Raw genomic sequence first — 24857 nt, forward strand, 5'->3', positions numbered from 1 at the left:
TTGAGACTTTGTCCAGATCTCCTATCATGCAGGTCCCTCTTTGCGCCTTATTCTTTAGCATTTTGAGACAGCGAGTGTTCTCCATGTGGCTTCCTTTTCCCTGTTCGACAAAGCCGTTGTCACTCTCACTGTTATGTCCCCCTCATGTGACTGCATCTCCACAGTTGCACCAGCCACTGCCACCTGCCTTCAACCAGAACCAAGCCAGACCAAATTCTGTCATTGTTTTCCAAGGTCTTCAACCGTGTATATGGCTGCTGCCAACCGGGTTGACAGTTGAAAAATCCTGTGCAGCTATTACAGTCACCAGTTCTACAACAGTGAGCCATGCCAGTAATAGCACCCACTGCCTAAAGGCCCCAGCAATGCCAGCCTGCTTACTGGCATCATTACTGTAGCTTGTGTTGTCTGAATTCTTGCAAAACTACTATTTAAATAAACAGTAGCCAGAACAGTATATGAAAAAAGAACTGGAAACAGTTAGCGTTAGCTAGTATTGTCTATGTGTCCCAAGAATCCATAAAACATAGTTGGAGTTGGCTTGTTGTTCCTTCTTTGTCAAGATGGTGTCATTATGTATCTTATTTCTTTGTACGAGTAGCCAGCTAATGTCACTACAGGTTGTGAAAATGCATTTAAAAAGGCAAAAAGAGAATAAAACAACATGATGCATGCCCAACAGGTCATGCTGATTTGTAGCTGCCTGACCTGCCGGTCTCCACCAAAGCTCTATATTCTGTTCAGGCTGTTAATCTTCTTGTAGGTTTCTAGAAAGCCAACATGATAAATGTGACATTTGATAACTTAATGGTAGCTGATTTCTACAAAGGGAAGTTGACATTAGCGCTACTTGAAGCAACACATTTGCTTCAGTAAGATCACTGTGCTGGCATAACTGGGCTGCTGACACAGAGGGCTCCAAAAATATATCCTGGCGCAGAAGTTACAACATATTCAGCAACATATTCACCAAGTAGCTGACTGGAACACCAGATTAATTATTTTGTTATACGAGTCCCACATTTCTGTTATTATTTGGCTGTAGATACAGGGTAGATGGGATTTGAGAACCAATGCATTGGAATACCGTGCCTCCAAGTTTAGAAATTCCCTTTATTAATACTGATATGTTTTTTTTCTGACTGTTGTGCATTGCAAAACAATGACTTCAAACGCATGGCAGCGGCCCCCATGCTGCTCTGTTTCTACTAAGCAAGTTGATGCTCAGTAAGGAAAATGATAAAGAACATACTAGTAGATTGGATATTGGCATTATTATTAATCAAAATCTCATCAATAACAAATCGGTGTTGTTCACCAACAGTCCACTTACCTTCTGCTGTCAACGAGATGACACAAATGTTGGCATTTAAGCTTAAAGTTGGTATATTCATATCATTATCTTTGTTTATCTAAAAGTAATATAGCATGATATACAGTCTGCATTATTCATTCACCCTATAATTGAAAAATGATGGGCAGATTAAACAAAGTCGCTGTACCAACCATGGCTCCAGTTCAGAGCATAAATTTGCTCAGTAAATACCATCACGCTCAGCCTTTTACATTATGCATAACACTGTATTGCATCTATCAATTAACAATGCATGAGGTATTCAAAGAGGACAACGCATTTATTCAAATAGAGCCTGTTTAACCAGTATCGATGAGGTCCACATTGCTTCTGACTTCTGTGAGTTATAGCGTTCAAGTCCGAGTCCACCAGACTGACTGCGTTTTCGGCATGAACGTTAGAAAAAGTTTCCTAATACTGTAAACTCTCCGTTACAGCAAATAGAGGATTGAGAGGTTCACGCTTTAACATTCGCTGAGTCTCGTGGTCTGAGTGCATCCACTTTTGTCTGCTGTGCCATTACTGTTTGCAACCTCTGTGCTTACTGGGATCTTCCCTACTGATCGGGAATCTACAGCACATTTCATGGTCCCCACCTCAATTTCCTCCAAGGTCATGAGAATAAAAAAAAGGATTACATGGGCAGAGACCAAAAATTCCCCGTGAAATCATGTTCATTGCCTGCAAATTGATGTTAGAAGATGTGGCATTTGTTTCACGCAAGGCTCAAGCTTATCACTCCTGCAAAAGCATTATTCAAATAAGTCATCTTCTTCGAATAATGAATGGTTCTGTTAATTCAATGTCAATCAGCCTATTATATTTTGTTATCAATTTGTATTCATTCTGGTCTTTCACTGGAGGAAATGCCCAAGGTCAATAAAAGCATTAGGAGTTGCTGTAGTGAGTACAGAAGAGGAGCGGACCTGAACAGGCATCAAGATAACGGATCAGGGCATCACCAAAGATCTGCAAGGTTTATAAAAGAAATAGAAAAGATTAGAAAACATTTTTTCTATTTTATTTATATTCCCAATATGTTTAAAAGCTTGTGAGAGGATGATTGACTACTAAATGGATGGTTTTGATGGATTGCCCTGTTGACTAATCACTGCTGATATCCTTAGACTGTGCTGCTGGTGAGCCACAAAAATGACAAGGATGTCAAATGCTTATGGGAAATGGTAGGTGAAGATATAGCTTGCAGACCCAGGGGAGTACATTTATGTACTACTGCAAAACACTGCATAAGGACAAGATATTAGCGACTCTTTTGGGCAAAGAGACAGACAGACCAATTGCATGCATTGTTAGGATTTATTCAGATCTCAGCAGCTCTGGAGAAATTGCATTTGTAGTTTAAAACGTTTCCTTTCAAAAAGCTTCCTGATTTTCCTGTGCTCAAGTATCATTTTTCTGTTATCAAGTTACAAATTAATACCAAGGAGACTTCCTAGAGTCTCCTACAGTGTTTAAATGCACAAAATCCTCCAAAAATCAACATAAAAAGAAAACAAAAACTGAATGAGTTGGTGTATCTGTTCGCTTCTCCAACAGACTAGAAAAAAGTAACTCACATAAATAGGCTTGGGTTGTTTTTCCTGATAAATTTTAAATGGATTTTCTGAAAATGTCAGTGGTGTATGACTCTGCTACAGATACACGTTATAGTAGCAGTGAAGTTGTGTTCATATATAATTCTGTAAGATAGAAATGTTTGTTTTTTTCCTCATTGTAAGGTTGTTTTTTTTTATGTTTGTAGTCCTGCAATTGTATATGCTCTCTGTGCAAAATGAAAATTGTGTGGGAATGTATTTAAATCAGCACTGTTGTAATTCGTGTGTACTTTTTGAAATGCCTCTCTTCCCATCTCTATTTTTCCAAACATGCTATTTTGAATTTCCCTGTGCCTCTCTATGTCTCTCCCTGCTTCAATAACAGGGACCCATGCAAAAAAACAGGGCGAGGATTTATCGGATAACGACGGTGATGAAGATGAAGGTATTTTCCATGGTGATCAAAGATGGTGCATGATTTTCTTACAAAAATGACACTGTTTTCTGATCATTTATGGATTTTTTGTTTTCTTTTCTTTTTTTGTTCCAATTCCAAATGCAATCATCAAGCACCCCTGTCACATTTCAATCTGTAGAGCAATGTAGTGAAAAAGAGTGCATGTGTGTGAATGTGAGTGTACGCGAAGGCTCTTGTTCCTAAGCATCTGAATTCAGTCAGTGAAAGGAGTGTTTAGCTTTAGAGGCAGATGGGATCTAGTAACTGTCTAGATAACCAGGCTCGGGTTGAATAATTTTAATATCTCACACAGGGACTGGAGCAACTGTTATTACAAGGGGAGAGTCGGTAGTTAGAGCCCCCTTTTAAGGTGTGGCCAGTAGCTGAATTGGTGGCGATAATGACAGAGGGAAAGTGAAGCAGCAGTGTAATATCAGACTGTTCACCCGGAGTGCCGGCAGATTTAGATGAGGAGCGGCAGTTCAGGAGTGCTGCTGGAGAGGATTAGAGGCGAGAGGTGTAAAAAATGGGAAGTTGCTGCTCAGCAATCGCATTGTTCGCTTTCCATATTTATCTTGGGATATTCCTGGCTCAGGGTGGATCTCTGCTGAGATTAGAATGAGAGACGATTCTTGTGCTGCAACAGAAACAGCTTAAGTGTCTGAATCTAAATCAAACCCTTGATATCGCCCCGCCCTTGTTCTCCTTTGCCATAGTAGGGCAGGTGATGCGAGCATGATGTCGGGTATCAAGGTAAACCCCTTGTTTTATGCTCCATTTGTTTGTTCTGGACAGATTGGATCTTTGCGCATGATGTGTATATTTGGTGAAAACGATTCAACTGAATCTGGAGGGAAGCTTTTTGGGACTTTAGCACATGTTAAGGACTGAACGTCACACCAAAGCGCCATGTCTTATCACTCATTTCTCTTAGATACTGAAAAAATGAGCACTGGATTGATCCTGCTTTGGGTTCCTTCCAGATATAGGGTCTCTTCTCACTCCTTGCTCAGTGAGCTGTTCTCTCAAAAAGGAGCCTCATGCTGGCCTTGATCACAGAACAGGAAGAGTTGCCATAGCACCACTCTGACACACAGGTGTTTCCTCATTCAAGCCCAGGGCGAGCTGTTGCAACCGAAGCCAAATTGCCTTCAGTCTTCAGCTCGACTGAGTGCGTATGTGCGTGCGTGTGGAAGGTTCTTCTTCCTTCAAGCAAACCCACATGTATGCAGCCCTGAGTCCGTTTAAAATTGCTGACAAGTGCCGATCCCTTTGTCTGGCAAGTCTATGCATGCGTACACAGTGGCTTGGTCTCCAAGCTGTTGTGCTAGACTAGCCTCACTGAAAATGTGACAAGTCTATTCTTTACTGAGCGCAACTAATGCTATTTACAGAGCATCACCGTAGAAGTACAAAACAGTCCCAGCAGAGCCTCTGAAACACTACTGTAACTAATGCCTGTGTGACAGAGTTGGCCATCAATCCCTAAACATGATCCAGAAGATTTTTATTGTTCCGCTGAATGTGTGGAACTGTCATGGCCCAACATATGAACACCGCTGTTCAGGGACTCCTCTTTGTTCCTCTGTAATTCCCCCCGCAGAGAGCTGATGCCTCAGGAGGAAAAGACTTTACTCCCTGAAGGAGTAAAGTGCACAAACCACAAAGTCCTTGTAAGTCCAACGCACATTTGCTCTCACAGGTAGCACTGCTATTATTACCAAAAACTGTGCCTACAGTCAAGGGATCACCAGTGAAATTTAAACATTTGCACTCAAGTTAAAGGGCAAGTAGAATCACAACACGAGCATGACTCGCACTCTCACCCGAGCTGAGCTGGTGCACATCTTATCCACACATTCTCATTCAGTTGCGAGAGCTACTGTCTTGCCTGCTTTCCCTGTCTAACCCCCTCCATCTCTCAGTCTGTTCCTCCCAGCATTACCATGTGGTCTCAGTTGGCTGTCTGTCTATCCTGGCCTAATTTGCTTCCTCCCTACAATATATCTGAACTGCCCTCCTCCCTGTTATAGCCCCTCCAGACATGTTCTCAAAGTCAAATCAAAATAAATATTGGAACAATAAAGAATTTATTTTATTGCCAAAGAAATATAACGTATGGAATCGTAATATATAAATTTACAATAAAGAGGGTGGCTAACAGCCAGTAAAAGTATTCAAATGAGACGAAGAGATAAGAGCAATGAAATATGTAGTCTGGAATATATTATACTGCACTACTATTATATTGATGTATTTCTTTCTAAGGCTCCATGTTTTTAACATATCTGCCTGTTTATCCCTTCCTGTGTCTTGCTGTCTGTCCCTTTGTGTGTCCATCTGTCTGTCTGAGTAACATTCAACCCACTGGCACCCCCAAAGTGCATTCAAATTCTGCACAACACTCCCGCCTGCAAAACAAGCATGGAGGCCAAGTTGCTGTGATTTACACCAGCCCACAATCAAGACTCAATTTTACAGATGGTGTTATTGCACTGTAAAGGGGAGTGCAAGCTTTCAATCACGTACCTGCTGTTGTTAGATAAAGGTGGGCATGTAAATAGAGTAAGCGAGTCCATGTAGGGGCTAAATCTTCCAGGTGGAACATAGCAATGGTGCTGAGGTAGAGCGCCTAGTGATAGCCTGTGAGAATCAGCAGTCTGCTCTCCACCTATGGACTGTCTTGCGCCACTGCTGCCTCAGCCCTATCCCAATGATGAAAAATAGAACTGTGTGTTTCTGTCTTTTGGCGCTTTGAGACTTAGCTCTAATCAGAAGGAATACCTCCACCGAGAGTGTGCTCGCACACACTCAGACATGTACGCTCGCATCCATTAAATCAGTGCACACACAAACTTGCTTGCTGCCCAGCTCTAGAAGCAAACACTTATGAAGACAGCGAGCACATGCAGATACACGCAGACTTACCCCCACCCTTAGAGATGCTCGGGCTGTGCCAGAGAGCAGAGCTGAGCTCCACCTGCCTGGGTATTACCATTAATTCCATCGCACAGGCCTGACTGGATCCCTATCCAGCAAAGCCCTCAGCTCAGCTCAGGCAGCCTGGAGAGTGGCAAATCGACAGTGGGGGCAATTCACACACCATTTTCTCTATTCTGCCACTATCCTATTCTCTCTGATGTGGCAGAGAAGAGGAATCATGCCCCTTGAAGCCCATTTATGCAGAGATCTTTGGAATGCTACTGCTCAGCTTCTTTCCAAGATAAGCATTGCTGCTAATGGCTGATCCACACGGGCATCATTTGAGCCATTTCAAAGGGTAGGAGAGCCAGACTGGTACTGTCATCTTTATTTTTTTCTTTGTCCTTTCCTCTTGAGTGGCACAAAATAATTGGGAAGGCAAAACATGTAAAAACAGACTTCTTTTGAAAAAATTGTCAGGAATGGAGTGGAGAAAGGCTTTGAATTAGTTCACAGAGGCACTTTGACTCTTTCCTCATACAATGCCAGAGCAGGTCTGAAGGGTTTGTGCGCTGCAGTGTGTTTGTTCGTGGGCTGTCATCGAGCTTGCAGTGTGTTTGTACAGTTACCAGCTCTTAAACTCATGTCAAGGACAGCAGGCTTTATTGAAAGACTAAAGGGTTACGTCTCTTTCATTCTGGCAGCAAACAGCTGTCTGTGAGTCTTAGGGATGACAGCACCTCTACTGCTTTCCTCCTCTAAACTAGATCCTGGCCAGCTGTAGGGGGATTTGGCTAATAGCCTTTGTAGGTTTTTCACACTGTCTTTCTTTTCATTTAACTCAACCACTGGCTATCCCTGTGTTTCATTTCTCTATCCTCATGTATTTACACACTCTATCTACCCTGTTTCCAACATCATATTTAACACACATGCACAGCAGCCAGGAAGCAAGATGTCATCTTCACACAAAGGTCATTCCTCCCATTAAGTTTACTGTAGTCAATGTTCCTAATAGAGGCGCACACACTCACAAGCTTCTCCCTTTTACTCTATCCTATTTTCAGTTTTTTAATTTTATTTTATTTTAGTTACTTAGACATATCAGGTATGGAGAGCAATCACGTAGTCTAGCGCAGAGGTGTTTTAATACATATATGACAATATCATAAATATTTTAATAATTGGAATAATTTGGTTACAGACTGTCTCACTACTGTTCACTCACTGTTAGGTCCATAAATATTTGGACAATGATTCAAAGTTGGCAATTGTTCAATCCACAATGCGATTGAAGGGCAGACTTTCATCTTTAATTCAAGGGGTTTAACAAAAATATTCAATTAATTGTTCGCATTAACTGTGATCTTTCAGGCAAAAAGGTCAAGTGGGATTGTAAGATTGTAGAAATATTTCTACGTTAAGAAATTACACCACATCTAGCCAAGTCAGGAATCCTCTCTAGGAGGTAGGTGTATCATTGTATACAACCAAGAGATGCCTTCCAGAATAAAATACAGAATAAGAGGACCAGATTAGACTTTGCCAGAAAATATCTAAAAAAAAAAAGGAAAAAAGATAAGGTTAACTTGAGAAAGTGCAGAGAAGAAGAGAAACAGCTCATGATCTAAAGCAAAGCACATCATCTTCAAAGACAATATTATGGCAATGACATGTTTGGCTGCCACTGGAACCGGGTCACTAGTGTTTATGATGATGTGACTGCTGATGGAAGTAGCAGGATGAAGTATGCAGTTCTGCCCTCTCTGCTCAGATTCAGCCTGAGAAATGCTGCAGAAATGATCAGACAGCCCTTCACAGTGCAAATACATAATGACCCAAAGCACACTGCAAAACCCAAGAGTTTCTCAAGACAACGAAATGTGAAATTCTTCAGTGGCTAAGTCAGTAACTGGATCTCGACCCAGTACAGAGCAGCTTTTAAGTCATTGAATACAAAACTGAATGCAGAGGAACCGACAAACAAGCAGCAGCCGAAGGAGGCTGCAGTAAAGGCCTGGCAGAGCATCTTAAAAGAGGGAACGCAGCACTTGGGAGTCACTGACTACAAAGGCTCTTGATCCAAATATTAAAAACAATCCTCATATTTAAAATTATATTAGTTCATCCAATTAATTTTGAGCCTTTGAAAACAGGCGACTCTGTATAAAAACTGCTGTAATTCCTAAACAGTTAATGCAATACATTTGTTAAATCCCTTAAATTAAAGCTGATAGTCTGCACTTCAGTCACAATCTTGACTGTTTGCTTTAAAACCACAGCGGTGGTGCACAGGGTCAAAAAAGGGAAAAAAGTATCAGTAAAGGACCTGACTGTATATTGTCAGTTTCATTATTCTGCAAAAAAAGACAACAGACAATAAACAAAGTTATTGATGAAGTTGACTGATGACATTATTGATTTGGTGCTGTGATGATATTTAGGTTGCCATGTGTTTTCTTTTTCTTTTTTTTCTCAACCACAATAGTCATGAAGGGAAAAATATGACACCGTGACAGCTCGACTTCAGCCCTTCCCATCCTTGTCTTATAGCAGATTATAAAAGCCCTACTGGCTCAACATTTATTAAATTTTTCAAATTTTATAAATGTTCCTCATTTAGCTGTCTTTTCTTAGCACAAAATAGAAAATTTGTAATTTGTCTCTGTGTGTTCACTCTTTTGAGCCTCTTATCTTTCCCATTGCCTAGCCACCCGCACTAGTTCATTAACTTCGGTGTAAAGTGAATATTAGGAAACATTCAGTGACTTTCAGAATACCACCAGTGACACTGGCAATGAAACAATCCACTGTATAGTTTCTTGTAGTTGCTTTCCCTGTTTTAAAGATCCTCCCAAAATGTATCCGCGATATCCTGTTCTTAAATGCAAACATGCCAGTAATGGGCCTATCACGGGTGGACCGTGAAGCTTGACCTGACAAGAGCACTACAGTAGGCTGCGTGTCATGTCCTGCCACATCAGGACATTGTCACCTGTTCCCCCAAACCTCAGCCCTCACTTATAGCCGCTGACAGCCACCATGTTTCACCAAGTGTTGACACAGTGAATGCCACCGACACTTATCTCCACTTGCCTTTGTCCTGTCCTAGTCCGGAGTGTCAAGGCCAGTTCCGGGGCGCTTAACGTCAGATATATGACTGACTGCTTTCATTGGAGTGAGAAGCAAAAGGACAAAAAGGTGGAGGTACAGGTAGTGAGAGAAAATAAGATTGCATAAAAAAGGAAGGAGTGCTCCAAACCCTCCTGGTGGGTTTCGCTTGCAGCAGCAATACTAAGGGGCTCAGCTCAGGCCTGAGTTATGCCTCCCACTGACACTCCAATCAGACCAGAGCCACTGTGAGGCAACCTATGAAAGGTTGTGCCCCTCAGTTGCTTTTTAAAGCTCATGCTATATATTTTTAACTCCGGCTGCACCTACCATCCAAACGGAAAACATTTGATTTATTCATTCATTAGGCAATTTTTTTTCCCCACAGTGAGACATTTATTTGCTGTTTGTGTAATACGTGCTGGGAGTGTATGAGTGTCACTGTGTAGTAGCTGCTGCATGACACCACATCGTATTAAAATAAATGTGACAAAAGTGTACATACATTAAGTTTTTTTCTCCCCCCGCTGAGTTCATTCTTCATTGCACATCAGCTTTCATCTACATTGCCATCAATCACGTTTTTTTGCCCATCTCCAAAACACAAGTTTGTTTTTGTCTTTCTGTAATATTCTGAGCTTGTTGTGCATGGAGTTCATATTGCAAATATACCAGCCTGTGCATTAATGAATAAATCTCTGTTTCTTTTCCGCCACAGCGCTGTGCTAAATTTTGATTCTAAGAATATGTGTGTTGATGTAATGATGTGTTTGCCCCCGGAGAAGCAGTGAATCAGGAAGCAGCTTTTTATTTTGAGGTAGCCACTTAGTCACCTGCTTCACTAGATTAGGCAATTAACCGTGACCAAGTAAACTCCGATCTGATTGGTTAAGAAGACTTAGTCATCGGCCCAGATGTATCCGTAAAGGATTATCATTTCTCACTGTAAACCAGAATCCGATTGGGATCTGTTGCGTACATATCTTCCTCTGACAACAGATGAGTGAGAGCTGTATATCACATCTATGTGACACCTCCCACATCAGATCAACTCAATGAATAGATTAGAACAAATGGAGCTCGAATGTTTTGTATCGCTCTCCCAAAGGGATTTAACTGTTGTCATGGAGACACGATGTGAATCAACAAAAGAGGTGACTGATAACATTGACATGACTAATCTCTTTTTTTTCTTATTTCTGCCCCCTGTTCCTTCTTCCTTTCTGCCATTCTCTTTGTATCTGTGGCCCATTTGTTTTGAATAGCTTGTGTAGGATATCGTTTTGCCTCTCTGAACCCCTCCTCCTCCTCCTCCTCCTCCCTTCTCTGACTGTACTTTTCATGCCTTCTCACCCCATGCATCCCCTCCTCCTCTTGTCTAAGATAAGTGTGTGTACAGAGAAGTGTCAGCTATAAATCATATTTCACTGTGCAGCCTTCTCAGATACCAGCAAGATAAAGGAATCCATAAATAAGGCCACATCATATATAGTACAACTTATTGCTTTGCTTTAAAATGTAACAGGGCCATGAATAACCAAGGGAATAATGTAAAAAAAAAAAAAAGAAACAGGCTAAGTTCTCTTATAGAGGTTTACAAAAAAAGGGTGTCTGGACAAAATGCATCTAAGTAGTTGTCTTCTGTGTTGAGCATGCTAATGTGTTGGGGTGCATAACGATGAGGAGCGCCTGCAGATCGATGCAGATTAGCCTGTTCAGGATGTGGTCTGCGATTAGCTGTTCTTGAGGATTTTGAATTTTGGCTCTCAGTCACCATAGCAACCAGAATACAATACCATCCTTTTAAATCCGAGCCCATTGCTTTCTTTCCTTTTTTTATTTCTCCTGCTCTCTTCTTAATATCCTTTCCATTTCTATCTGTATTCCTTTCCTTTCTTTTTTCCTTCCTTCCTTATAGTCTCTGTGTTTTTCTTTCTCCCTCTCTGTTCCGATGTCATCCACACTTTTTGCACTCCTGCTCCTTCTCATTCTCACCATTCTCAGGGCTTGTGGGGGGGACAAAAAGAAAGGCAGGGAGTTGGACAGAGACGGGGAGAAGGCGGGAGAAAAAACAGGGAGAGAGACAGGGGAGAGTCTGTGAGTGAAAGTGATACAAAGCAAGGGAGGGGGAAGGCAAGAAGCTGCACCGAATGCAGGGGGGAGCACGAGTGAAAATGAGAGTTTCTTGTCTTGTCTCCCAGCTCTAGCTAGCCAGTCAGTAATTCAGTCTATTCCTCAGACAGAGGCTTTTTTCATCCCTCTACCTCTGGATGTGCTTTATCTGGCTGGAGTGTCGCTCCAGCTGGGTATCAAAAACTGCTCCAGGAATAAAATAAACAGCATTTTGCCAAAAGTGAAGCAGAAATTTTAACTGCCTGCAATCCCAAGCAGGACTGTGCAAATAAATTGCGGCGGCATGATAGGCCTGTGTAAAAAGGAGGCGCGAGGTAGCATTGTGTAATTAGCCAGTGTGTTTTCCCTATCACTGTCAGGCCAGATTAGGCTTCTCTCTGCTTAGGAGATGTGTCAGAGTACCTCTCTCTTTATTCTCCCTAATGGCTTCCTGCATGTCTATATTAGGAAGTGGGTCTGCCTCCTGGGAGGCAATGCAAAACCAAATACAAGCCTAATAGTTTGGTTTATATGAAGTAAATGACTCACCACGTTTTTAGATGAGATAGCTGATTGCTATAATAGAGCTGGACAGCAAAAAAAAAGCGTGGACAGTCATTTGTTTCTCGTACAGCTGATATGAAAAGAATAATGCTTCCAGTTCCATTATTAGGCCAGAAGACTGAATGAATACAGCTGGTATCTGGGAGGTGATCGTCAGCTTGTCTGTTTGTGACCACTATGTGCTATAACTTCTTTATCTGAATCTGCGCTGACCCTTGATCAGAGAGGATGGACGGCTTTGTGAATATGTTAATGATGGCCGCTCTTGCAGACATACGAGACACTGGGGCCAAGCCCGTGATGGTCTACATCCATGGAGGGTCCTACATGGAGGGGACAGGCAACATGATCGATGGGAGCGTGCTGGCCAGCTACGGAAATGTCATCGTTATCACTCTCAACTACCGCGTTGGAGTCCTCGGTAAGCATCCTTTCCTCTCTCTGTTTTTTTTTTATTTCCTTCACCTTATTCTTCAAGGACATTTTCTGGGGCAGCTTTGCAGGCCACCTAGCTTAGAAGTAATGAGCTCTGCTGATTGCCACATACACTCTAAATAAGGCTGAAAGAGAGAGAGAGAGAGAGAGAGAGAGAGAGAAAAGCAGGACTGTAAATACATGGACTGGCTTGTTGATGTAGTGCTCATGTATCAAAATCACAGTAATTGAGTGTGCTGCATAATGTGGGTTTGTTGTTGTGACGGGTTTAGAATAAATTAAGAAATTATTGAAATGAAGTAGAAAAAATGATAAGATGGGCGTGATGCTGGAAGGATAGAGGAGTGCGGAAGAGTGTGCTGGAGAGAAAGAGAGGTTCTCTCTGAGTTGCGGTTGGTTGCATTGACTCATGCAGCTGAATCCCCTTTCAGACACTTGTGCATGTGTGTGTATGTGTAAGCCTGTGTGTGTGTGAGAGAGAGAGAGAGAGAGAGTGAGAGAGGGAAGGGAGAAGCTGAGAAAGAAAGAGTGAGAGAGCAAAAAGGAGAGACAGAGAGCTCCATGGAAACAGCTGCAGCAACACAAAATGGAGTTTGTTAGTGCACTACCCGAGCTTTGTACCTTTTCCATCCATCTCTCTGACACAGTTGATTTCCCTCCTCACTTATTTTTTTTTTTTTTACATTTAGAGTGGCCTGACTACAAACAATTTGAATATAAAATGAAATTTCCATGTTGCTGAATTTCTTTAGAATATTGCTTCCGATTTTATCGAACTTGTTGGCAGCTGTTAGCATAAAGGATATAGCTGCTTTATTCTGTGTTTCCTATTGTCAGTAAATCCCATGAAAAGACAAAAACCCATACTTCCTCAGTGCTTTCAGACTTCACTGCCCTATCAGCCCAAACCCAGTTGCTTCCAACGTACTCTGAATATTTAAAAACATTTTATTTTCAGGCACAATTTAAAACAAGCCCGAGAAACTTAGTCACCACCAGTAAAAGGGGCAAAAATGGGGTGCTGGAATGAAGTGATTGAGCAATGCAGATAAACACCAAAAGCACAGTAAAACAGCAAAATCTAAAGATCACTAACATTATACAACATTAGCAACCGTTGCCATTACACACTGAGCTGGCCTGTAGCAGAGCACGTGATTGCATTTAGCTGAGCATTTTGTGTATTAGCTTTCGGAGCTGCTGTAGCGTGTGCAGGATTAACTCACAAAAAAACAAAAACTGTCCAATGAATTATCATAATAAATGCATGCAACTCAGGAGGAAATGGCTTGGTGAATGTATTTATAGTTAGAGAATAACAATGTGCAATTATGGATTTATTTATATAAGATGTGGATATAGGCATTATTCTGCTTTATTAGCTTTTTGGCTCCAGAAGAGACTGTTTTCAGATGGTTGGGATGCTAGCCAATGCTAGCAGGCTTGGTTAGTGTTGGGTGTAACACATTCCAAATATTTTTCAGTAAGGCAATAATGTAACATTACTGTACTAAAATAAGTAATTACATTACAGTTACAATTAGGTATTACTTTCAGAAATACTCTATATTTATCTGTACACTGTGAATAGAAGGAAAAAACAAACAAATAAATATCTTTTTCTTTGTCTGCATGTTTGCGCTACAGTCAGCTGATTTCATCTCGTATACTGGGAGGAAGAAAACGGTTTAGCGATCTACAGCCTTTGAAAAATGGAAATATAGACATTACTTTTATTTTTATTACACAAAAGGACAAAAGTGCTGTTGTGAAATGCAAACTGTGTCCGGGACGGAGCCAACTGCTACACTGCTAACACAACTGTGGCTCTCGGCAAGCATCTGCACAGACAGCATGCTAACACAAAGCTAGCAAAGAGCCCATAGTAAATGGTGAATAGACTGGGTTTTGTACAGCACTTTTCTACTCTACTCAACCACTCTAAGGACTTTGTACAACCTCTCATTCACTCAGTCACACAAACATTCATACATTGAATATGTGTGTGACTTTTTTCTTCATCTAAGTGCTTTCTATCTAAAATTCACATTTAAACTGAGTGTAGCTTTAGCAACACCTGAGCTCATCGGCCAGACCCTGAATTTGAACCAATACCAAAGCCAGTGATGAGCAGTGAGGCTTGCAGCTTTTTCACCTCCATTTCCACCTGTATGTGTTTCTACAGTAGCATCACAGTGCCTTAAAAGCCTTTTTTTTTTTACTTTGTAAGTGTTGTGTTCATATGTAAAAACTAAAAGTGAGATCATCTGTGTCCTCATTAGGATAGACATTTGCAGGATAGACTTTTAATTATGTGACAGTGCCTTTCAGGTTAGTTTATGGAGTAACACCAAAGTACAGTAACAATAACATAAAGTAACAAAGTTGAGTGCAGTATTACTTTTATGAAAAGTAATAAGTAATGTGTAATAAATTACTTTTTTGAGTAACAACCCCAATTGCACAATGTAAAAAGTCATCCTTCATACATATTTGATATATAAATTGCTGGGTGGTCCAGATAGAGGCTAATCATGTAGATTAATGTATTTCTACTTTGGTAAACAATTTGCATCACACTGGTCTCTCCAATCCACTGTGATTCTCTCTTAAAGTGATGGACAACTGGAAATGAAGGGAGATACTACTGAGTCTGTTTGAGGGCAGCTGGAGCTGTACAATTCAACTAGTGTTGACTTTTTTCTCTTGTTTAAACAACTAGCAAATAAATCACCAGAAACGTCCCTAGTTCATGGTAAGTTGTGAGAATATGTTACTGTAACTTGTTTATTGGCAACCCGTTCTCACTCCCAAAGCGTAACATTTTACGCTAGGTGACAAATCGTCACCATATTACGTTTTCGGCTACCCACCACGTTCCTAAATGACGACCTCGGAAAAAGAGGAAATATGAGAACCGTCTGGACTGAACCTACACATGTTCGCTCTTTTTCTTCAAATCGCTTAGAAACACGCTATTTAACATCATTAAAGACCTGGTTAAGGTCAGGAATAAGGTTATGGTCAGGGCTAGGGATAAGGTTAGGTTTAGGGCTGGAATACAGGTCTGGAACGTCTACTACCGCGGGAGCGTCATTGCACTGGATTCCAGCCATAACCCGCCGCGTACCATAAGAACGCCGAAGGTCTCCTTTCGCGTTCCTCAGGAACGCCGCGGGACGTGACAAAACGTCCACATGTTACGCCTCGGGAGTGAGAACGCTCTGTTATTGGTTGCACTAGTCCTTATACCCATGACTGCTAGGGCTGAATATTCACAGGTTGACACTGAATTAATGTGGTAAGGTGAGGTGAAATGAAACTTTGCTTCACTTTTGGTGTGAACGTACATTAAACTGTACGAGTGCATATGTACATATATGGTTACAGCCATAGATACCTTTGATTAGTGCTAAGAAACATTGTCTTTCATTCTCCAAACTGAAGCACGGATCTCTTGAACACACTGTTAACATTTAAAAAGTCACATCAAGACATGCTATCAGTCAGTATATTAAAATTTTAAAAATTCCATAGCCACCTGTGTAATGGTCAGAGAATCTGATCAAGTCTCTAATAGTGATACTTTCATTCAGACTGCATAATTTAAACTGTGGAAAGAAAAAACATCTCCATCAGCAGCTCATGAGGTTGTAGCTTGGGAATGCCTATAACAGTTAACAGTCGTTGAAAAATAAACTCCTCCCAGCTCTACAACCTGTGATGAGCTGTCACATGTGATTTATTTTTCAAAAGGGCAACAGACATGTGGGATGAAAACGACTGAGCTACAGTACATCATGATTTGGGTTGTCAGGCAAATAAATTGTTAGCAGGATCAATTCATGATTGCTCGTAGTAGCCTTCATGACACTTGTTTTCAACAGTAAAAATATAGGATGTCACCGGTTTTATATATTAAAAAAAACTGTCTGCCTCACCTTGGTGCTCAAAGAATCCAACACATTAAGAGCAGGAGGGTGACTGCTTTATCCTCCAGGACATTCGGATGCTGAATCACAGAAACTGCATTCATCTTAGACTCTCTTTTTGATGGAGATCACAGAGCCACGGCCTATCGATTTTATCATCAGGATTGCTCACCTTGAATACTGTGTGTTTTCCTCTGTCATTTTTTTCCCCAAGTATCATTTTGAGCATTGTAATCAGCCTTCGGGGTGGTAAGATAGTCAGAGGACTGGCTTAGCATGCTGCCTCATGCTCCTGCCCCTGGTTAAACCTGAGCACGTAAGCCCAATACAGATTCTTGTTCATATTTCTTTCATGGCACTTCAATTATGAGTCAGATGTTTCTTCTCTCACTGCCACATTTCAGTAAATGTCATTCTACATGCGTGCACACACACCCTTATACACCACATACAAATACTCGTGAACACCCATGAGCACATTCACACGCATACTACCGGCCACATTAAAACACACACGCATGCACACACTATGAGTGCAGGCATTGGGACAAAGCAACAGCAACCCCCACACACATATACTGATGTTGTTTGGCAGCTTGCACAAACGCACACACTCCAAAATGCAGTTCACAAAGCAGCTCTCTTGGTGAGCTCCCCAACAGCCATTCTGAGCAATGAGCGGAGAAGAAGCGATGCATGTAGTTGAGCGATAATGTCCATCACTGTAGCATGGCCTGATAATCTCCCTACGGTACGGCTTTAAACTGTTATTACCGACACACTCATATAAACCAAATAAAACCAGGGCCAGAGAGAAATCGCACCATGACAGACCAATTAACACTATGCTGTCTGCATATATTCGGCCATAAAGTACAAATTGTAATACTCAGAGTGTGAGAATTCATAATTACATGATTTTATTTCTATTTGTTTGCATTTTTATATAGAAAATGAGTGTCGTTAACAGTGTCAGCCCTAATCTACCCTAAACTGTATTAAATGGAGGGGATTAACTGCTTGTTTTGAATACAGTGAACTGCAGGCTTTAACAGCTAGATAATATATGGTCATATATGGTCATCTGACATGGGTGGGTGGGGGGAGTCTGTTCGAGCTGTGATAGGGCGAAAAGGCAGGGTACAGGTGGCCAGTGCATTGCAAGGCCAATACGTAGAGACAGGAAACCATCCTACGCCTACAGCCGTGGATTGGAGGTCTCTGAGCTGTGGGAGGAAGCCAGAGTACTCTGATAGAAAACGTGCAAACTCCACACAGAAAGGCTCCAGCCGGGCCTGTGTCTCCTCGTTGTGAGACGACTAAACCACCGCAACACCTATAAATGAAGAATAAATAAATCATTAAAACGGTAAATATTTGCTTTGTTAAAATTAAATAAAAAAAGAAAGCTGTTTTAATTAGGCTGCTTAAAGGGATGAGCGAATTAGACGAGATGATTTTTAAAGTGAAAACAGACAAGGCAACTCAAAGTACAATTTCTGACACTAATACAGCTCTCCCTCCGTCCCTAGGCAGCCTGAATAGTACATTAATAATGCAGTAAACACCTTTGAAATACACACAACAATCTGAATATTTAAATCGTTTTAGAGAGGAAAAAAAATACACTTAAACTATTAGGCAACAACAGACACCACTAATGCGTCTGCTCAGAGGATTTCATTTAGACGCGGAAAAACATTTTAATAGCAAGATTTCAATAAACTGAACAGCACCAAGCAATGTTAAATGTCAGTGATGAATGTTTTATTTATCCGTTCATCGATCCATCCATTTTCTGCTGCTTATCCGGGTCCGGGTGACAGGGGCAGGCGTCTAAGCAGAGATGTCCAGATACCACATCCTGTTCCTCCGCTTGTATACGTGAGGCATTACCAAGCCAGCCAACAGACATAATCTTTCTGGCATGTCATGTGTCTCCCTCCCTCAGGGGTCTCCACCCAGGAGGGCATGCCCGAAACACCTCAACCGGGAGCTCAGAGGAGCATTGGCTCTATTCTGCTTTGAATCACTGAGCGTCTAAGACTGAGCATAGACACCTGGCTGTAAATGTGATCTTGTTGTTTTAATCATTACCGACTGTATAGCTTGTGACCATAGGAGTGACTCGGATTGCCTGGTGTCATTTTCATCTCCACAGTGGGTTCTGTCTTCCACTCAACCTGTCTGACAGTTTCCCCCTCTGCTCTGCCCCCACTTGTGAACAAGACCCGAGATAATTAATACTTTTGTTATGTTTTTTTTTCTTTAATTTCATTTTCTTTAGACCGTTTTTACTCAAATGGAGAAAAATTATTGAGAGATGCTCAGTGTGTATGAAATTTAGATTAATGCATTTGGTGTTTTCCACAAGAGCGACCACAGTGGATTAAATGTGGTTTTATGATATGCAAATAGCTGCTGAAGTGAAACAGAAAAAAAAGAGAGAGAGAAAAAGAAACTGAGACTCAGGTGAAGTACTGGAAGAAGGAAGAGATGAACATGATGGAGGAGAGATGTACAGATTCATTTCAGATACCATGATGTGCTGAATTGCCACCAAGCCCGGTCCAATTAAAGAGGAATCTTCTGAGCTTCCAGTGCTGTTCTCTCATCCCCCTGTAGCTATTAGCCCTACGCTGCTGTAATGGTAATTATTGCTTCAAAGGGTGGACCACAATACTTCTGAGGCCCCATTTTTAAACTTTTACGATTCAACCTTTTGCTGTTAAGATGAACGAGAAATAATTTCAGATTTAATCTTTAATTACACATTGACCCACGCGGTGCGATTATCGCCGGATGAGATAACGAGCGTGGAGTTTTACACCGTCTGTGCTGTCCTGTTAGGGTTCGCTTGGGTCAGAGGCTCAAGGAGCTGTGTTTGTTTACTAAAGAGGACCAGTGTTTGGATTTCTTCTCATTGATCTGTATTTGTGTGTGACAAAGAGAGAGACGTGCGCGCGTGTGCCTCAAAATGCCCACATGTATGTGTAGGTTGGTTTTCGGAGAGGGGGTGGCGCACGTGCACGTGCCTAGTTGCTGCTCCTCTCTAATGATGTGTAATGAGTCCCAGTCAGAGGGGAGTATCTTGTATCACTGCTCTTTACAAATATAATTACTCACTGGCTCTCCAGAGCATGTCAATTTCCCAGTCTGTTGGGGGTGGTGGTGGTGGGTTTGGTGTGGGGGGGCTTAATTACTAGTTTCCAAATGCATTAAAAATTAACAAAGGCCGCCTCTCTTGCCAAAACCCAAGGTGAGATTCATCCTCTCGGCCGTATGCTCTGAAAAGGAGAACGGTCAAGTACGGCGCGTACTTGCAGACGCCTTTCACCTCTGATGGGGTTTATATGCGACCTTTGATTTCTATCTTCCATATCTCTGCCATCACAGTCATTTTACTTCACAATCATCTCTGCTTTGGACTGTCACCTCTAGTGAAGTTATTTAGGCCTTCAAAAGTATAGTTTTAGATCCAATCACAATAACCTCAGCCTACAGCATGAGAGTATGTGAAAGCGCTCTCAGCACTGAGGCGGCAGTGTGGTGATTTAGCATTGATTTGCTGAATTGCCAGGGTTATTCTGTGTTTGGTAAGTGACTCTGTCTTTCTCTGTTATGTCCCTCTCCTAAACTAAAGATAGTGACTGTTGGTAATTCAGCCAGGGATTTGGGGAGCAGAGGATATTTGTGTCTGTGTGTGAACGATATTGCAGAGCAAAATATAGTCCATTGCACGAGTTTGTGTAGTCGTTTTTCATTACAGAATAACTGCTGAGCTCCACTGAGAGTTGTGAAGCACCCAGTGTGCTCATGGCCTTCTGACCCAAACACTGTACTCCGCTGGATGTTGATTCAGTAGTAATACTACACGATGTCATCTGAGCACTTCTTGTCTGTGCTATAAAAGCAGTTGCCCTTTTTTATACTCGCTGAAAGTACTTTGCAGCCACAAATGCTTCTCCAAGTGTTACATCATTTATACATTTATTATTATACTGTATAATATCCATTTGCATATAAGATACATTGCAGCAACAGGCTTTGCTGTGGTTAGCACTGTGTGCTCAGAAAAAAGAGGTCCTTGGTTGGCTGGAGCCTTTCTGCATGGAGTTTTCATGCACCAGGCTTAATCTCAAAGTCCAAAAACAGGCTTGTTAGGTTAAATGGTGATTCTAAATTGGCTGTAGATGTGGATGGCTCTCGCCGTTTGACATCCACACCTGCGCCACCAACTCAACACAGCTAAGAAAATTAATAATTGCAGGATAAGATGCATTTTATAGTTTTATTGTATTGGAAAAGAGCTCTGTTTAAAACGTTTATACAATGCCGAGCTGCTGACATTGTCGTGGGGTTTTAACAAGCGCAACGTATAATTAGTAACTGCAACTCCCTAATAAAATGTTGTGAAGTGAAAGTAAAACATACAGACAGATAGACAGCTATATTAAAGACATAAGCATAAAGACTACATTTGCATCTTGCAGAGGCTAAGATTGCATATTAGACCAATGCTGCTTCTGTGCTTCTTGGATGACTTTCCACTCAGTGTGCGGACGTGTAAAGTGATTAAGTGTAAGCAAAATAATCTGTATTTGCTTCAACAATTTTATTTTAGCTCTTTATGATTAAACAGAACCCTTATCATTATTTTTTAAACCTACTAGTTCACGTCGATTATATAATCCGTGTAGCTGCGTCTCATTTGTTACATCCCTCGTCTGGGACCCCGCCCCCTGGAAAAAAAAATCTTTCTGAGTTACTACGGAGTAAAACTCAACATGACAACCTCCTGTGTGGTTTATTGACTTAAAACAAACCCTTCCCATAACACGGGGCTCCCTCAGTACATGTTCCTAGTCTCAGTCATTTTGGTTAGCATCTGATATATGAGCTCAGCACAGAGGAGAGGAATTCTCCAACAGTAGGTGGAAGAAAAAGAGAAGGCAGAGTGAGTTCTCTTTGTCTTTTGTTATCGGGAGGAGAGCTGAGATGGATATTTACTTGTTTTCATAGCCATTTGGATGAATCCATCCAAATTAAGCAGAGAACAAAAACATTTATTCATCCTATTAATGTCAGGGAGTGAGGGATTGAAGTAATGGTTTTCATGCTCCAGTATGCAGCAGCTTGTTGATGCTGCTCTCCTACAAATCACTGCCAGGAAATTAACTCTTAAGCCGCTCTTACTAGACACACTGCTACAAACGTCTGGCTTTTGCAAGAAAGGGCCACGACGGGAGCCTATTGTTTCTCAATGTTTTTCCAGAAGTTGTTTCCTCTGTAGCTTCAAACTTGAAAAATATTGATTAAAACTAAAAGGGGATCATGCTGAGCAGGACTGAAATAATAATAAGCCCATAGAAATAATGGTGCATTTATGTAAAACGGCATTTTTACAGCAGGACCAAGATTCTTCTTTGTGTGTGATGAGTTTGGAAGATACCGCAGCTCTTTTAAATGTGTGATGTTATTAACTTTTTTTTTTTAATAAATTGGTTTTTGGTTGTGAGAAGGAAAAAAACATAATTGATTTCATTTGAAATATACATCCTAGGTTGAAGCACAGAATTGGGCTTTAATTGGTACATATTGCATGCAGGGTGTGTCATTTCCAAATGCTGCAGGCTTCCCTGATAAAAAAGATTTAGTCCACTGTTGAGGGAGGCAAACCAATCAAGGCTAATTTTGTTTTCACACACTGATGGCAGAGACGAAAAGCCAAAACCTGCAAATGAATTTCCTCACACTTTTGCCTTTGTGAGGTATTTTTTGCAGGAATGTAAAACCAGACAAACATGAAACAGCTTCAACCAGTCAAAATGTCTTTTTTTAATACACAGCAGACCGTTTTGCTCTTCAGCAGGAAAAGTGCGTGTGCAGTAGGTAGAACACAAATGAATTTATTTCATTTGGGATTTTTTTACAGGGCTGCTTTGAAAATGTTTGCATTGGAAGTCTGGCTTCCTATCGTGGCTTCCTGGGAACTATTTACAATACAGCCTTTATTTTGTAGTAGCCATTGAAATGGAAATTAAATCTATTTTCTCTCTGTCTACATTACTGATATCAGCTTCACTGTTAGCTCACCACCTTCCTGTTGTCCTGTTAAGGTGTAATAAGTTTGTAAAAATACAAATCTAAACATATTTGATTTCCTTAAAATCAACTTATTAGCAAAAGCAAAAGATGGCTTTTTTGTCTAGAAGATGTTAAGGTTGACAACAGTCATTTATCAAAAGCATTTTGGGGGAATGGCGACCTCCTGGTGAAGTTGTCAGATTACATTTAGTCATTTTTTTTGCCAAATACAAAAACTACAAAAAAAACGTTGCAAGAAGAACAGAATAATTGTTCAGCGTTACTTTGTATTGTTTTATTTTATTGTTGCTATCGACTGCACCCAGTTGGACAACCCCCATTCCTTTATTTTGTAATGATCCCAAAGGCTGTAAGCACATTCATCAAGCAGCCACTAACACCCACTGGTGCAGGGCTTGTGGAGATGATTGGCCTTTACTCTCTGTCACCTAACCTTTTAAAAACAAAAGCGTTAATTATGGCTGCTTATTAACAAATATTCACATTGTTACATGCTAGTATAGAAAGTTACCTGGCTAATGTGGTATTTTTCAGGTTCTGAAAAGCAGGTCGAGTGCTGCATAATGAATAAAAAACCAAACCTGACATTCCTACCCTTTCCGATTGATAGTATTAGAATTATTTTGTCGTGTTATTTCTGCATTGAAGTGTGAATAAGGTGGCACTTTGTTTTTTATTTTTTAGCAAAAAACTCTTTGAGTGCTAGTTTTGCAAACATGCGACTTACTCTTTTTTGTCGTACACGTGCACTCAAAAAATTAAAGGAACACTTTTTAATCAGAGTATATCATCAAGTCAATTCAACTTCTGTGATATTGATCTGGTGAGTTAAGTAGCAGAAGGGGTTGTTAATCAGTTTTAGCTGCTTTGGTGTTAATGGAATTAACAAAAACTATGACACAATCCCGAGAACAGCAATGCTTTTACAGGTGGAGTCCACTGACTTTCTCCCCTCCTCATTTTTTTCTGACTGTTTTGCATTTGGCAGGGGTCAGTGCCACTACTGGTAGCATGAGGCAAATCCTGAAGCCTACACAGGTTGTATAGGTAGTCGAACTCCTCTAGGACGGCACATCAATACGTGTCTTTGCTAGAAGGTTTGCTGTGTCTCCCAGTACAGTCTCAAAAGCATGGAGGAGATTCCAGGAGATAGCCATTTATTTTAAAAGAGCTGGACATGGCCTTGACTCATCAGCAGGACAAGTGTAAAATGATGTGGCATCGTTTTGTTTCTAACACATCATCCATCCTTTCTCAGTATCGATATCCAGCAGGATTTTTTTTTCTCCATTGATATCCAATATGTTTCAAGTTGTTCAAGGTGTTCCAATATGCATTATCATTTTCACCTCTTGCATTTTTCTTGTTATGTACTTTATTTAAGTACCAATAGTTAACTACTCATTAACTAGATTTCTAACTTTGGTAGGTCATCCTATTCAGAGATGAAAGAGGTGGTAGTATCAACAACACACATCAAAGGTTCTTCTACACAGTACGGCGTTCGTGTCTAGCATTTCTGACAAGACATCAGTTTTACATGGAGGCACAAAACATGACAGTTTCCATGTTTCACATTGTAAGACTTCTTTTCTTTCACATACAGCTGCTATCCGATAAATCTGACCACAGAAATAGTTTCTTTCTCCTTCTTCTTTTCACCTTTGGTCAGCAAGTGTTTGCCAGAGTTTTATGGGATATGACTCACTTTGAACTTTGCTTCAGAACCTTCGATTTTTGTCATTTTCAAATCAGCACTCTCGTGTTAAAGGGCATTTATTATTATTAGTCTTTTATTTATCCAGGTAAAAAATCTCATTGAGATTAAAAATCTCATTTTCAAGAGAGACCTGGCATCATGGCAGGTCTCTCTGCCATGATGCCAGAGAGACCTTCATCCCAGCACAAATCGAAACAGGAACAACGCTCATTAAAGAGCTTGTGCATGATTAGCCTGCTTTCCAGAGCCTTTTATTTAAGTTGAACCAACAGGTCTGAGTCATTATAGTAGATTTGTATAAAGATGTACTACACTAGATTAACAAATACTGTGCAAACAAATGTTCTCTTTCTAACTTGAAATCAGATTCCTGATGTATTGTTAATGAGAGTTTGTCCTTTTTCTTCATCCCAGCACAAATCGAAGCAGGAACAAAGCTCATTATGTTTCATAAGCATGACATTTCGGAAAACTGTGACATTAAGAAATCAATTTCTGTGGTACAGTAATGTGTTTCACTATGCAAAACAACCTTTGCTGTAGCACTTTCCAGAGATGAAAACATGTTTAGATGATTGCAGCACTC

At 40.9% G+C, this 24857-nt stretch overlaps 1 protein-coding gene across 2 annotated transcripts in view; it reads left to right on the forward strand.

The window, feature by feature from the left end:
• nlgn3a (neuroligin 3a) overlaps positions 1 to 24857 on the forward strand; it is a 132349-nt gene that overhangs the window by 32779 nt on the left and 74713 nt on the right. Inside the window, exons 4-5 of one of the 2 annotated variants that reach the window (XM_085422399.1) lie at positions 3296 to 3355; positions 12348 to 12497. In XM_085422399.1, the coding sequence (XP_085278525.1) occupies positions 3296 to 3355; positions 12348 to 12497 (210 nt within the window). The remainder of the gene's footprint in view (positions 1 to 3295; positions 3356 to 12347; positions 12498 to 24857) is intronic. The other variant, XM_085422391.1, reaches the window with a different exon arrangement.

This window comes from Rhamphochromis longiceps, linkage group LG2, assembly GCF_057381845.1.
Source record: "Rhamphochromis longiceps isolate RC_006_pf linkage group LG2, R_longiceps_female_GT1.1, whole genome shotgun sequence".
Taxonomy (NCBI): domain Eukaryota; kingdom Metazoa; phylum Chordata; class Actinopteri; order Cichliformes; family Cichlidae; genus Rhamphochromis; species Rhamphochromis longiceps.